A 15063-nucleotide genomic window follows, 5' to 3' on the forward strand; every position below is an offset into this window, starting at 1 on the left:
CGACAGGCACTTCCTACTGACGCTCACTGGGCGACAGGCACTTCCTACTAACGCTCACTGGGCGACAGGCACTTCCTACTAACGCTCACTGGGCGACAGGCACATCCTACTAACGCTCACTGGGCGACAGGCACATCCTACTAACGCTCACTGGGCGACAGGCACATCCTACTAACGCTCACTGGGCGACAGGCACTTCCTACTAACGCTCACTGGGCGACAGGCACTTCCTACTGACACTCACTGGGCGAAAGGCACTTCCTACTAACGCTCACTGGGCGACAGGCACTTCCTACTGATGCTCACTGGGTGACAGGCACTTCCTACTGATGCTCACTGGGTGACAGGCACTTTCTACTGATGCTCACTGGACGGCGGGCACTTCCTACTGATGCTCACTGGGTGACAGGCACTTCCTACTGATGCTCACTGGGTGACAGGCACTTTCTACTGATGCTCACTGGACGGCGGGCACTTCCTATTAACGCTCAATGGGCGACAGGCACTTCCTACTAACGCTCACTGGGCGACAGGCACTTCCTACTGATACTCTCTGAGCGACTGGCACTTCCTACTGACGCTCACTGGGCGACGGGCACTTCCTACTGACGCTCACTGGGCGACGGGCACTTCCTACTGACGCTCACTGGGCGACGGGCACTTCCTACTGACGCTCACTGGGTGACGAGCAATTCCTACTGATGCTCACTGGGTGACGGGCACTTCCTACTGACGCTCACTGGGCGACGGGCACTTCCTACTGACGCTCACTGGGCGACGGGCACTTCCTACTGATGCTCACTGGGTGACGAGCAATTCCTACTGATGCTCACTGGGTGACAGGCACTTTCTACTGATGCTCACTGGGTGACAGGCACTTTCTACTGATGCTCACTGGGTGACAGGCACTTTCTACTGATGCTCACTGGACGGCGGGCACTTCCTATTAACGCTCACTGGGCGACAGGCACTTCCTACTAACGCTCACTGGGCGACAGGCACTTCCTACTGATACTCTCTGAGCGACTGGCACTTCCTACTGACGCTCACTGGGCGACGGGCACTTCCTACTGACGCTCACTGGGCGACGGGCACTTCCTACTGACGCTCACTGGGCGACGGGCACTTCCTACTGACGCGCACTGGTCGACGGGCACTTCCTACTGATGCTCACCGAGCGACAGGCACTTCCTACTGATGCTCACTGGGAAACAGGCACTTTCAACTGATGCTCACCGACCGTCGGTCACTTCCTACTGATGCTCACCGGGCGACGGGCATTTCTTACTGATGCTCACTGGGTGACGGGCACTTCCTACTGATGCTCACCGGGCGACGGGCACTTCCTAGCACTCATGGGGCGACGGGAACTTCCTACTGATGCTCACTGGATAGCGGGCACTTCCTACTAACGCTTACTGGATGGTGGGCACTTCCTACTAACGCATACTGGATGGCGGGCACTTCCTACTAACGCTTACTGGATGGCGGGCATTTCCTACTAACGCTTACTGGACGGCGGGCACTTCCTACTAACGCTTACTGGACGGCGGGCACTTCCTACTAATGCATACTGGATGGCGGGCACTTCCTACTGACGCTTACTGGATGGCGGGCACTTCCTACTAACGCTTACTGGATGGCGGGCACTTCCTACTAACGCTTACTGGATGGCGGGCACTTCCTACTAACGCTTACTGGATGGCGGGCACTTCCTACTAACTCTTACTGGACGGTGGGCACTTCCTACTAACGCTTACTGGATGGCAGGCACTTCCTACTAACGCTTACTGGATGTCGGGCACTTCCTACTAACGCTTACTGGATGGCGGGCACTTCCTACTAACGCTTACTGGATGGCGGGCACTTCCTACTAACGCTCAATGGGCGACGGGCACTTCCTACTAACACTCAATGGGCGACAGGCACTTCCTACTAACGCTCACTGGGCGACAGGCGCTTCGTACTAACGCTTACTGGATGGCGGGCACTTCCTACTAACGCTTACTGGACGGCGGGCACTTCCTGTCATGTTGCATTAGTATGAAATTCACAAGTAATACTAGTGTGCTAGTTTAAAAATAAATCGTTTTTACTTTATATGTATTCAGACAAAAAAAATTGTCAGGGGGTTTAAACACCACATTTTTAATATAAATGACAGAACCTTTTTAAGTGCAATGACCCATTAACATAACACACCTGAAATAACCCATTATTTGTAAACAGAGTAATTCTTGTTAATTGTATTACTAAATGCAGTTATTTGTAAAAAAGCAAATACCGATGTATTAAATGTTTCCCTTCGTGAGAGCACCTGTGGGAGTAATATGAATAAAACAATATTAAGACTTTTAGATTTCTCTGATCTGACCATAAGATCTGTACTGGACTTGAAAACTTTTTATAGAGGATGAAATCTTAGAAGCTTAAAAAGAAACGGTAAAGACAAAAGGACTGGGTAGAGCAATACATTTGAAAAACTTTCCAATTTACTTCTATTATCAAATTTTGCTTAGTTTTCTTGGTATCCTTTGTTAAAGAGTAATCCTAGATGACTTCAGTAGTGTGCACGTGTCTTTAGCCATCTGGCAGCAGTGTCTGCAACATTGTTTCTAAGCAATGTGATACATAGTTGCACACACTGCTGCCAGACTGCTTAGGATTACAAACTTTTTTGTTTTTAATGTAAAACGGAACATACATTTTGCATATAAACTATTATAGCAATGTAATTTACCTTCTTATTGTTTAAAACAAAGCTCAGTTTTTCCATAAAATTATATTTTATTTCATTACGATGACATCACGTCATCCAGCCCACAAATGTGGGCCGTCTAAGGACTAACCAAACTGCCAATTGTATCTATTGTTTTTGTTTTAAATTCATTATCTGTGTTAAACGCATGCGCAATACCATCTAATTCCCATTGCATGCGCATATTGCGGCAATCAAGCCTACATCATAGCGAACCTGAAAAAAAATGTATGCCCATGACATTGCGCTAACTCACGCATGCGCAATGCGTCTAAATGTCGCCATCTTACAACTGCAGTTGTGAGCACGGATTGGGAATCCGTAAAGTCTGACAAAGAAGTGGGTTTGCAAAAATGTATTATTTTAAACATATATATTTTAAAAACGGTACATATTTATACAGAATCCACATTAGAAAATGCTTGATTTATATGTATACTCGTGTGTGATTGCCATATCATTTCTGACTACAGTGTCCCTTTAAGACACAAGCTCCTATCAGCCTAACTAAATTTACTCTTCAACAAAAGATACTTAGAAAACAAAGCAAATTTGTTAACAGAAATAAATTAGAAAGTTGTTTAAAATGACATGCTCTATCTGAATTAATACTTACAGCCAAGTGGTTAATCACTGCTTTTGCGTTTGTGACAGGTGACAGTCAAAGGACTTTGTTATAGACAGATGACAGATTATAAATAGTTCTGGCAGTCAAAGGGCTAATCACTGTGCTCTTGGCAGCCAAGGGGGATTTGTTTTGGCCAAATATGGGTTAATCGCATATGCTGTCAAGGGGTTGATGATTATTCTCTCCTTATCTGTGGCAGCCAAGGGGCGAATATTTCCTTATACATGTGACTGACTGTTCGGAGTAGGCATAGCTGAGAACTTTGGTCTCCTACATTTATTCGATGAGCTCTTAGATTTGAAATAAATGTGTCAAGACTTGAACTAGCTGTCATTTCATATCAGCGTTTACTCTTAATTCATCACCACAACAGTTGCCTGTGGCGAATACACAGCAGACAAAGAACTATCCAAACAAACAGCAATCGTCATACAATAACAGTACAGACATTAATGTCACACACACGTCATGTGTCTCTATATGCGCCGTGTTATTTTATTAACCCTCTCCTATTATCTGATCACAAACAGCAATCGTCATACAATAACAGTACAGACATTAATGTCACACACACATCATGTGTCTCTATATGCGCCGTGTGTGTTATTTTATTAACCCTCTACTATTATCTGATCACAAACAGCAATCGTCATACAATAACAGTGCAGACATTAATGTCACACACACACACGTGTCTCTATATGCGCCGTGTTATTTTATTAACCCTCTACTATTATCTGATCACAAACAGCAATCGTCATACAATAACAGTGCAGACATTAATGTCACACACACACACGTGTCTCTATATGCGCCGTGTTATTTTATTAACCCTCTACTATTATCTGATCACAAACAGCAATCGTCATACAATAACAGTACAGACATTAATGTCACACACACGTCATGTGTCTCTATATGCGCCGTGTGTGTTATTTTATTAACCCTCTCCTATTATCTGATCACAAACAGCAATCGTCATACAATAACAGTACAGACATTAATGTCACACACACGTCATGTGTCTCTATATGCGCCGCGTGTTATTTTATTAACCCTCTCCTATTATCTGATCACAAACAGCAATCGTCATACAATAACAGTACAGACATTAATGTCACACACACATCATGTGTCTCTATATGCGCCGTGTTATTTTATTAACCCTCTCCTATTATCTGATCACAAACAGAATCACGCGCTGGCACCTATAGCATTAGCATGTACTACAACTGATTAAAGGGGCATTAGTGTGTACTACAACTGAATAAAGGGGCATTAGTGTGTACTACAACTGATTAAAGGGTCATTAGTGTGTATTACAACTGATTAAAGGGTCATTAGTGTGTACTACAACTGATTAAAGGGTCATTAGTGTGTACTACAACTGATTAAAGGGTCATTAGTGTGTACTACAACTGATTAAAGGGGCATTAGTGTGTACTACAACTGATTAAAGGGTCATTAGTGTGTACTACAACTGATTAAAGGGTCATTAGTGTGTACTACAACTGATTAAAGGGTCATTAGTGTGTACTACAACTGATTAAAGGGTCATTAGTGTGTACTACAACTGATTAAAGGGTCATTAGTGTGTACTACAACTGATTAAAGGGTCATTAGTGTGTACTACAACTGATTAAAGGGGCATTAGTGTGTACTACAACTGAATAAAGGGGCATTAGTGTGTACTACAACTGATTAAAGGGTCATTAGTGTGTACTACAACTGATTAAAGGGGCATTAGTGTGTACTACAACTGAATAAAGGGGCATTAGTGTGTACTACAACTGATTAAAGGGTCATTAGTGTGTACTACAACTGATTAAAGGGTCATTAGTGTGTACTACAACTGATTAAAGGGTCATTAGTGTGTACTACAACTGATTAAAGGGTCATTAGCGTGTACTACAACTGATTAAAGGGGCATTAGCGTGTACTACAACTGAATAAAGGGGCATTAGTGTGTACTACAACTGATTAAAGGGTCATTAGTGTGTACTACAACTGATTAAAGGGGCATTAGTGTGTACTACAACTGAATAAAGGGGCATTAGTGTGTACTACAACTGATTAAAGGGTCATTAGTGTGTACTACAACTGATTAAAGGGTCATTAGTGTGTACTACAACTGATTAAAGGGTCATTAGTGTGTACTACAACTGATTAAAGGGTCATTAGTGTGTACTACAACTGATTAAAGGGGCATTAGCGTGTACTACCACTGACTAAAGGGGCATTAGCGTGTACTACCACTGACTAAAGGGGCATTAGTGTGTACTAATAGAAGATGGACTAAGCGCCTACTTGCGTACCTTTAGCCTAGGAGGGGTGATACCTAGCAATCACCAAAAGGACAGAGATAGTGGGTGTATCCAGGCGCCTAACCAAACGGAGGCAGGTACTCTACGCAAACAAGTTGATTTAAGGGGCATTAGCGTTTATTACAACTGATTAAAGGGGCATTAGTGTGTATTACAACTGATTAAAGGGGCATTAGTGTGTACTACCACTGATTAAAGGGGCATTAGTGTGTATTACAACTGATTAAAGGGGCATTAGCTTGTACTACAACTGATTATAGGGGTGTTAGCATGTACTACAACTGATGATTAAAGGGGCATTAGCTTGTACTAGAACTGATTAAAGGGGCATTAGTGTGTATTACAACTGATTAAAGAGGCGTTAGCGTGTACTACCACTGATTAAAGGGGCGTTAGCGTGTACTACCACTGATTAAAGGGGCATTAGCTTGTACTACAACTGATTAAAGGGGCATTAATTAGCTTGTACTACAACTGATTAAAGGGGCATTAATTAGCTTGTACTACAACTGATTAAAGGGGCATTAGTGTGTACTACAACTGAATAAAGGGGCATTAGCGTGTACTACCACTGATTAAAGGGGCATTAGCTTGCACTACAACTGATTATAGGGGTGTTAGCATGTACTACAACTGATGATTAAAGGGGCATTAGCTTGTACTAGAACTGATTAAAGGGGCATTAGTGTGTATTACAACTGATTAAAGGGGCGTTAGTGTGTACTACCACTGATTAAAGGGGCATTAGCGTGTACTACCACTGATTAAAGGGGCATTAATTAGCTTGTACTACAACTGATTAAAGGGGCATTAGCTTGTACTATAACCGATTAAAGGGGCATTAGCTTGTACTATAACCGATTAAAGGGGCATTAGCTTGTACTACAACCGATTAAAGGGGCATTAGCTTGTACTACAACTGATTAAAGGGGCATTAATTAGCTTGTACTACCACTGATTAAAGGGGCATTAGCGTGTCCTACAAATGATTAAAGGGGACATTAGCGTGTACTACTACTGATTAAAGGGGACATTAGCGTGTACTTCAACTGATTAAAGGGGCATTAGCTTGTACTACAACTGATTAAAGTGGCATTAATTAGCTTGTACTACCACTGATTAAAGGGGACATTAGCGTGTACTACCACTGATTAAAGGGGACATTAGCGTGTACTACCACTGATTAAAGGGGACATTAGCGTGTACTACCACTGATTAAAGGGGCATTAGCTTGTAAAATAACTGATTAAAGGGGCATTAGCTTGTACTACAACTGATTAAAGGGGCATTAATTAGCTTGTACTACCACTGATTAAACGGGCATTAGCGTGTATTACAACTGATTAAAGGGGCATTAGTGTGTACTACCACTGATTAAAGGGGCATTAGTGTGTACTTCAAATGATTAAAGGGGACATTAGCATGTACTACCACTGATTAAAGGGGCATTAGCGTGTATTACAACTGATTAAAGGGGCATTAGTGTGTACTACAACTGATTAAAGGGGCATTAGCGTGTACTTCAAATGATTAAAGGGGACATTAGCATGTACTACCACTGATTAAAGGGGCATTAGCTTGTACTACAACTGATTAAAGGAGCATTAGCTTGTAAAATAACTTATTAAAGGGGCATTAGCTTGTATTACAACTGATTAAAGGGGCATTAGCTTGTAAAATAACTGATTAAATGGGCATTAGCTTGTAAAATAACTGATTAAAGGGGCATTAGCTTGTATTACAACTGATTAAAGGGACACTAAAGACAAAGTTAAATTTATGATTCTGATAAAAGTTTTAGGAAGATTTCTAATTTACTTCCATTATACAGTTGTGCACAGTCTTTTTATATGCACACTTTATGTGGCACAAGCTCCTACTGAGCATGTGCAAGCGTTCACAGCAGGAAGGTCGCTCACCACGGGCCGGCTCTTTAGGGGGCCCCATACTGTCATTAGCGGTGAGGGTGCAATGTACATGAGGTATTTAGGTTATGAAGAAGTGTTTATGGTATCAGGAGGTGTAATATATGGTCAGTGTTCTCCCCAGGACCTTTTTAATGGGTACACCACTCGGCAGATTTTCCTGACCACCCGGCTAAAATGATAGCCAAAAATAAACTAAGATTAGCTAATATTAATATTTTTCAATGTTTATTGCTCAAATTATCATTAAATAAACGTGTGTTAAATTATACAATTCATTTGTGCTTTGTATAGCAGAAAATGTTATAATACAATTACAGAGTATTACACGGACCCCCACCTGACTACCTTATAATGCCACCCGGCTATGAAAACTTTCAGCGGTGAGCACCGACATAGTGTTATTCTTTATATGAAACACAATGAATGTTGGCACAAGGGTGGGTCATACAGGGGGCTGCGGGGCTCCATAAATGTGTCTTGCCCGGATCCCCACACATGCTAAGGGTGGCCCTAGTTCAGTGTATATGGATTTGTGATTGGCTGATGGCTGTCACATGATACTGGGGGCCAGAAATAATGAAATGTTATGGTCTAGAAAATCTATTTCTCAGAGTTATAAATGCTGTTGCATTGTCTTTTGATTATGCAAGTCTAATGGATTTAATACTCCTCCGAAATGAGATAAATATATTGTACTATTGGTTGAAGATCATGGTTTGATTAACTTCTGCAAAGTAGTTAAACGCATAGTTAAAGTCAGCACTATAGCGGCTATACATTAAAGATCCTAAACGGAACATGGCCAGTAACAGATAGCTATGCACATATGCCGCCCCCGATTGGCTCAGCAGCTACTAAACTAGATTGATTTTGTAGAAGTGTTATAAATGTTTCATTTTTTTAAGCAAGATTTAAACAATGCAGACTATAAATATTTCTTGTGATCTTCTGATGTATAAATGCTTATAAAAATATGAAATAAATTGGATCATTAGCTGTGCCTTAAGCCGGGGTTCACTTACCTGCTTGATGCTGTTCGTTATGAAGAACTCCTGCAGCTGCACCGTAAGCATGGAAAGGTAATCATTGCACACAATTCAGCGATCACAGCAAGTGAAAGTGACAGAGAGCAGCCATAGCATAGTCAGCAGCAAGAAACAGGATAAGTTAGCATGTGGCAGAAACGCAGGATCAAGTGAGGTCAATATATCGTGAACAAGCGTAATTGTGAAAGCGTGCAAATCATTCAGGGGATTTAGAAGTCTTTATTAAGAACAGGCTATAATGATGAGATATTACAGGAAATCATTTTTAGTTTAACTCCTTGGTAACCAGAACTGCATAACCCTCTAATAGGAAAAGGGTTTAACCGGACACTGAACCCAATTTTTTTTCTTTCATGCTTCAGATAGAGCATGCAATTATAAGCAACTTTTTAATTTACTCATATTAGCAAATGTTCTTCATTCTCTTGCTATCGTTATTTTAAAAGCAGGAATGTAAATCTTAGCAGCCAGCCCATTTTAGGTTCAGCACCATGGATAGCGCTTGCTTATTGGAGGCTGACATTTACCCACCAATAAGCAAGCATAACCTAGGTTCTCAACCAAAAATGGGCCTGCAAGAGATAGCAAGAGAACGAAGAAAATGTGATAATAGGAGTAAATTAGAAAGTTGCTTATAATTGCATGCTCTATCTGAATTATGAAAGAAAAAAAATTGGGTTTAGTGTCCCTTTAATAATAAAAAAACTTAAATAGATCAAAGACTAAGTTAAAACAAAAACAATTTTAAAGGGAAACAATAATTTAAAAGTAAAATGTTGCAATAAGCTAGAGAATTTTATTATTGCACTGCATATCTATGTTTAAGCTCCGTAAAGGGGTTAAAAACAGAATTTATGTTTACCTGATAAATTACTTTCTCCAACGGTGTGTCCGGTCCACGGCGTCATCCTTACTTGTGGGATATTCTCTTCCCCAACAGGAAATGGCAAAGAGCCCAGCAAAGCTGGTCACATGATCCCTCCTAGGCTCCGCCTACCCCAGTCATTCGACCGACGTTAAGGAGGAATATTTGCATAGGAGAAACCATATGGTACCGTGGTGACTGTAGTTAAAGAAAATAAATTATCAGACCTGATTAAGAAAACCAGGGCGGGCCGTGGACCGGACACACCGTTGGAGAAAGTAATTTATCAGGTAAACATAAATTCTGTTTTCTCCAACATAGGTGTGTCCGGTCCACGGCGTCATCCTTACTTGTGGGAACCAATACCAAAGCTTTAGGACACGGATGAAGGGAGGGAGCAAATCAGGTCACCTAAATGGAAGGCACCACGGCTTGCAAAACCTTTCTCCCAAAAATAGCCTCAGAAGAAGCAAAAGTATCAAACTTGTAAAATTTGGTAAAAGTGTGCAGTGAAGACCAAGTCGCTGCCCTACATATCTGATCAACAGAAGCCTCGTTCTTGAAGGCCCATGTGGAAGCCACAGCCCTCGTGGAATGAGCTGTGATTCTTTCGGGAGGCTGCCGTCCGGCAGTCTCGTAAGCCAATCTGATGATGCTCTTAATCCAAAAAGAGAGAGAGGTAGAAGTTGCTTTTTTGACCTCTCCTTTTACCGGAATAAACAACAAACAAGGAAGATGTTTGTCTAAAATCCTTTGTAGCATCTAAATAGAATTTTAGAGCGCGAACAACATCCAAATTGTGCAACAAACGTTCCTTCTTTGAAACTGGTTTCGGACACAGAGAAGGTACGATAATCTCCTGGTTAATGTTTTTGTTAGAAACAACTTTCGGAAGAAAACCAGGTTTAGTACGCAAAACCACCTTATCTGCATGGAACACCAGATAAGGAGGAGAACACTGCAGAGCAGATAATTCTGAAACTCTTCTAGCAGAAGAAATTGCAACCAAAAACAAAACTTTCCAAGATAATAATTTAATATCAACGGAATGCAAGGGTTCAAACGGAACCCCCTGAAGAACTGAAAGAACTAAATTGAGACTCCAAGGAGGAGTCAAAGGTTTGTAAACAGGCTTGATTCTAACCAGAGCCTGAACAAAGGCTTGAACATCTGGCACAGTTGCCAGTTTTTTGTGAAGTAACACCGACAAGGCGGAAATCTGTCCCTTCAGGGAACTTGCAGATAATCCTTTTTCCAATCCTTCTTGAAGGAAGGATAGAATCCTAGGAATCTTAACCTTGTCCCAAGGGAATCCCTTAGATTCACACCAACAGATATATTTTTTCCAAATCTTGTGGTAAATCTTTCGAGTTACAGGCTTTCTGGCCTGAACAAGAGTATCGATAACAGAATCTGAGAATCCTCGCTTCGATAAAATCAAGCGTTCAATCTCCAAGCAGTCAGCTGGAGTGAAACCAGATTCGGATGTTCGAACGGACCCTGAACAAGAAGGTCTCGTCTCAAAGGTAGCTTCCAAGGTGGAGCCGATGACATATTCACCAGATCTGCATACCAAGTCCTGCGTGGCCACGCAGGAGCTATCAAGATCACCGACGCCCTCTCCTGATTGATCCTGGCTACCAGCCTGGGGATGAGAGGAAACGGCGGGAACACATAAGCTAGTTTGAAGGTCCAAGGTGCTACTAGTGCATCCACTAGAGCCGCCTTGGGATCCCTGGATCTGGACCCGTAGCAGGGAACTTTGAAGTTCTGACGAGAGGCCATTAGATCCATGTCTGGAATGCCCCACAGCTGAGTGACTTGGGCAAAGATTTCCGGATGGAGTTCCCACTCCCCCGGATGCAATGTCTGACGACTCAGAAAATCCGCTTCCCAATTTTCCACTCCTGGGATGTGGATAGCAGACAGGTGGCAGGAGTGAGACTCCGCCCATAGAATAATCTTGGTCACTTCTTCCATCGCTAGGGAACTCCTTGTTCCCCCCTGATGGTTGATGTACGCAACCGTCGTCATGTTGTCTGATTGAAACCGTATGAACTTGGTCCTCGCTAGCTGAGGCCAAGCCTTGAGAGCATTGAATATCGCTCTCAGTTCCAGAATATTTATCGGTAGAAGAGATTCTTCCCGAGACCAAAGACCCTGAGCTTTCAGGGATCCCCAGACCGCGCCCCAGCCCATCAGACTGGCGTCGGTCGTGACAATGACCCACTCTGGTCTGCGGAATGTCATCCCTTGTGACAGGTTGTCCAGGGACAGCCACCAACGGAGTGAGTCTCTGGTCCTCTGATTTACTTGTATCTTTGGAGACAAGTCTGTATAGTCCCCATTCCACTGACTGAGCATGCACAGTTGTAATGGTCTTAGATGAATGCGCGCAAAAGGAACTATGTCCATTGCCGCTACCATCAACCCGATCACTTCCATGCACTGAGCTACGGAAGGAAGAGGAACGGAATGAAGTATCCGACAAGAGTCCAGAAGTTTTGTTTTTCTGGCCTCTGTTAGAAAAATCCTCATTTCTGAGGAGTCTATAATTGTTCCCAAGAAGGGAACCCTTGTTGACGGGGATAGAGAACTCTTTTCCACGTTCACTTTCCAGCCGTGAGATCTGAGAAAGGCCAGGACAATGTCCGTGTGAGCCTTTGCTTGAGGGAGGGACGACGCTTGAATCAGAATGTCGTCCAGGTAAGGTACTACTGCAATGCCCCTTGGTCTTAGCACCGCTAGAAGGGACCCTAGTACCTTTGTGAAAATCCTTGGAGCAGTGGCTAATCCGAAAGGAAGCGCCACAAACTGGTAATGTTTGTCCAGGAATGCAAACCTTAGGAACCGATGATGTTCCTTGTGGATAGGAATATGTAGATACGCATCCTTTAAATCCACCGTGGTCATGAATTGACCTTCCTGGATGGAAGGAAGGATAGTTCGGATGGTTTCCATCTTGAACGATGGAACCTTGAGAAATTTGTTTAAGATCTTGAGATCTAAGATTGGTCTGAACGTTCCCTCTTTTTTGGGAACTATGAACAGATTGGAGTAGAACCCCATCCCTTGTTCTCTTAATGGAACAGGATGAATCACTCCCATTTTTAACAGGTCTTCTACACAATGTAAGAACGCCTGTCTTTTTATGTGGTCTGAAGACAACTGAGACCTGTGGAACCTCCCCCTTGGGGGAAGTCCCTTGAATTCCAGAAGATAACCCTGGGAGACTATTTCTAGCGCCCAAGGATCCAGAACATCTCTTGCCCAAGCCTGAGCGAAGAGAGAGAGTCTGCCCCCCACCAGATCCGGTCCCGGATCGGGGGGCCAATATTTCATGCTGTCTTGGTAGCAGTGGCAGGTTTCTTGGCCTGCTTTCCCTTGTTCCAGCCTTGCATTGGTCTCCAAGCTGGCTTGGCTTGAGAAGTATTACCCTCTTGCTTAGAGGACGTAGCACTTTGGGCTGGTCCGTTTTTACGAAAGGGACGAAAATTAGGTCTATTTTTTGCCTTGAAAGGCCGATCCTGAGGAAGGGCGTGGCCCTTACCCCCAGTGATATCAGAGATAATCTCTTTCAAGTCAGGGCCAAACAGCGTTTTCCCCTTGAAAGGAATGTTTAGTAGCTTGTTCTTGGAAGACGCATCAGCCGACCAAGATTTCAACCAAAGCGCTCTGCGCGCCACAATAGCAAACCCAGAATTCTTAGCCGCTAACCTAGCCAATTGCAAAGTGGCGTCTAGAGTGAAAGAATTAGCCAATTTGAGAGCATTGATTCTGTCCATAATCTCCTCATAAGGAGGAGAATCACTATCGAGCGCCTTTATCAGTTCATCAAACCAGAAATATGCGGCTGTAGTGACAGGGACAATGCATGAAATGGGTTGTAGAAGGTAACCCTGCTGAACAAACATCTTTTTAAGCAAACCTTCTAATTTTTTATCCATAGGATCTTTGAAAGCACAACTATCCTCTATGGGTATAGTGGTGCGTTTGTTTAAAGTAGAAACCGCTCCCTCGACCTTGGGGACTGACTGCCATAAGTCCTTTCTGGGGTCGACCATAGGAAACAATTTTTTAAATATGGGGGGAGGGACGAAAGGAATACCGGGCCTTTCCCATTCTTTATTAACAATGTCCGCCACCCGCTTGGGTATAGGAAAAGCTTCTGGGAGCCCGGCACCTCTAGGAACTTGTCCATTTTACATAGTTTCTCTGGGATGACCAACTTTTCACAATCATCCAGAGTGGATAATACCTCCTTAAGCAAAATGCGGAGATGTTCCAACTTAAATTTAAATGTAATCACATCAGGTTCAGCCTGATGAGAAATGTTCCCTGAATCAGTAATTTCTCCCTCAGACAAAACCTCCCTGGCCCCCTCAGATTGGGTTAGGGGCCCTTCAGAGATATTAATATCAGCGTCGTCATGCTCTTCAGTAACTAAAACAGAGCAGCCACGCTTACGCTGACAAGGGTTCATTTTGGCTAAAATGTTTTTGACAGAATTATCCATTACAGCCGTTAATTGTTGCATAGTATGGGAGTATTGGCGCGCTAGATGTACTAGGGGCCTCCTGAGTGGGCAAGACTCGTGTAGACGAAGGAGGGAATGATGCAGTACCATGCTTACTCCCCTCACTTGAGGAATCATCTTGGGCATCATTGTCATTATCACATAAATCACATTTATTTAAATGAATAGGAATTCTGGCTTCCCCACATTCAGAACACAGTCTATCTGGTAGTTCAGACATGTTAAACAGGCATAAACTTGATAAGAAAGTACAAAAAACGTTTTAAAATAAAACCGTTACTGTCACTTTAAATTTTAAACTGAACACACTTTATTACTGCAATTGCGAAAAAACATGAAGGAATTGTTCAAAATTCACCAAATTTTCACCACAGTGTCTTAAAGCCTTAAAAATATTGCACCCCAAATTTGGAAGCTTTAACCCTTAAAATAACGGAACCGGAGCCGTTTTAAGCTTTAACCCCTTTACAGTCCCTGGTATCTGCTTTGCTGAGACCCAACCAAACCCAAAGGGGAATACGATACCAAATGACGCCTTCAGAAAGTCTTTTCTAAGTATCAGAGCTCCTCTCACATGCGACTGCATGCCATGCCTCTCAAAAACAAGTGCGCCACACCGGCGCGAAAATGAGACTCTGCTTATGCTTTGGGAAAGCCCCTAAGAAATAAGGTGTCTAATACAGTGCCTGCCGATATTATTATATCAAAAATACCCAGATAAAATGATTCCTCAAGGCTAAATATGTGTTAATAATGAATCGATTTAGCCCAGAAAAGTCTACAGTCTTAATAAGCCCTTGTGAAGCCCTTATTTACGATCGTAATAAACATGGCTTACCGGATCCCATAGGGAAAATGACAGCTTCCAGCATTACATCGTCTTGTTAGAATGTGTCATACCTCAAGCAGCAAGAGACTGCACACTGTTCCCCCAACTGAAGTTAATTGCTCTCAACAGTCCTGTGTGGAACAGCCAT

General features: G+C 42.9%; 1 protein-coding gene across 3 annotated transcripts in view; it reads right to left on the reverse strand.

The window, feature by feature from the left end:
• The window catches only part of DAAM1 (dishevelled associated activator of morphogenesis 1), a 427341-nt gene that overhangs the window by 67368 nt on the left and 344910 nt on the right, over window positions 1–15063 (reverse strand). For 2 of the 3 annotated variants that reach the window (XM_053697307.1, XM_053697308.1), the window contains exon 16: window positions 8661–8696. The exons of the other annotated variant lie outside the window; for it this stretch is intronic. In XM_053697307.1, the coding sequence (XP_053553282.1) occupies window positions 8661–8696 (36 nt within the window). The remainder of the gene's footprint in view (window positions 1–8660; window positions 8697–15063) is intronic. 3 annotated transcript variants of the gene reach the window in all.

The sequence above is a fragment of the Bombina bombina genome, chromosome 1, assembly GCF_027579735.1.
Source record: "Bombina bombina isolate aBomBom1 chromosome 1, aBomBom1.pri, whole genome shotgun sequence".
Taxonomy (NCBI): Eukaryota; Metazoa; Chordata; class Amphibia; order Anura; family Bombinatoridae; genus Bombina; species Bombina bombina.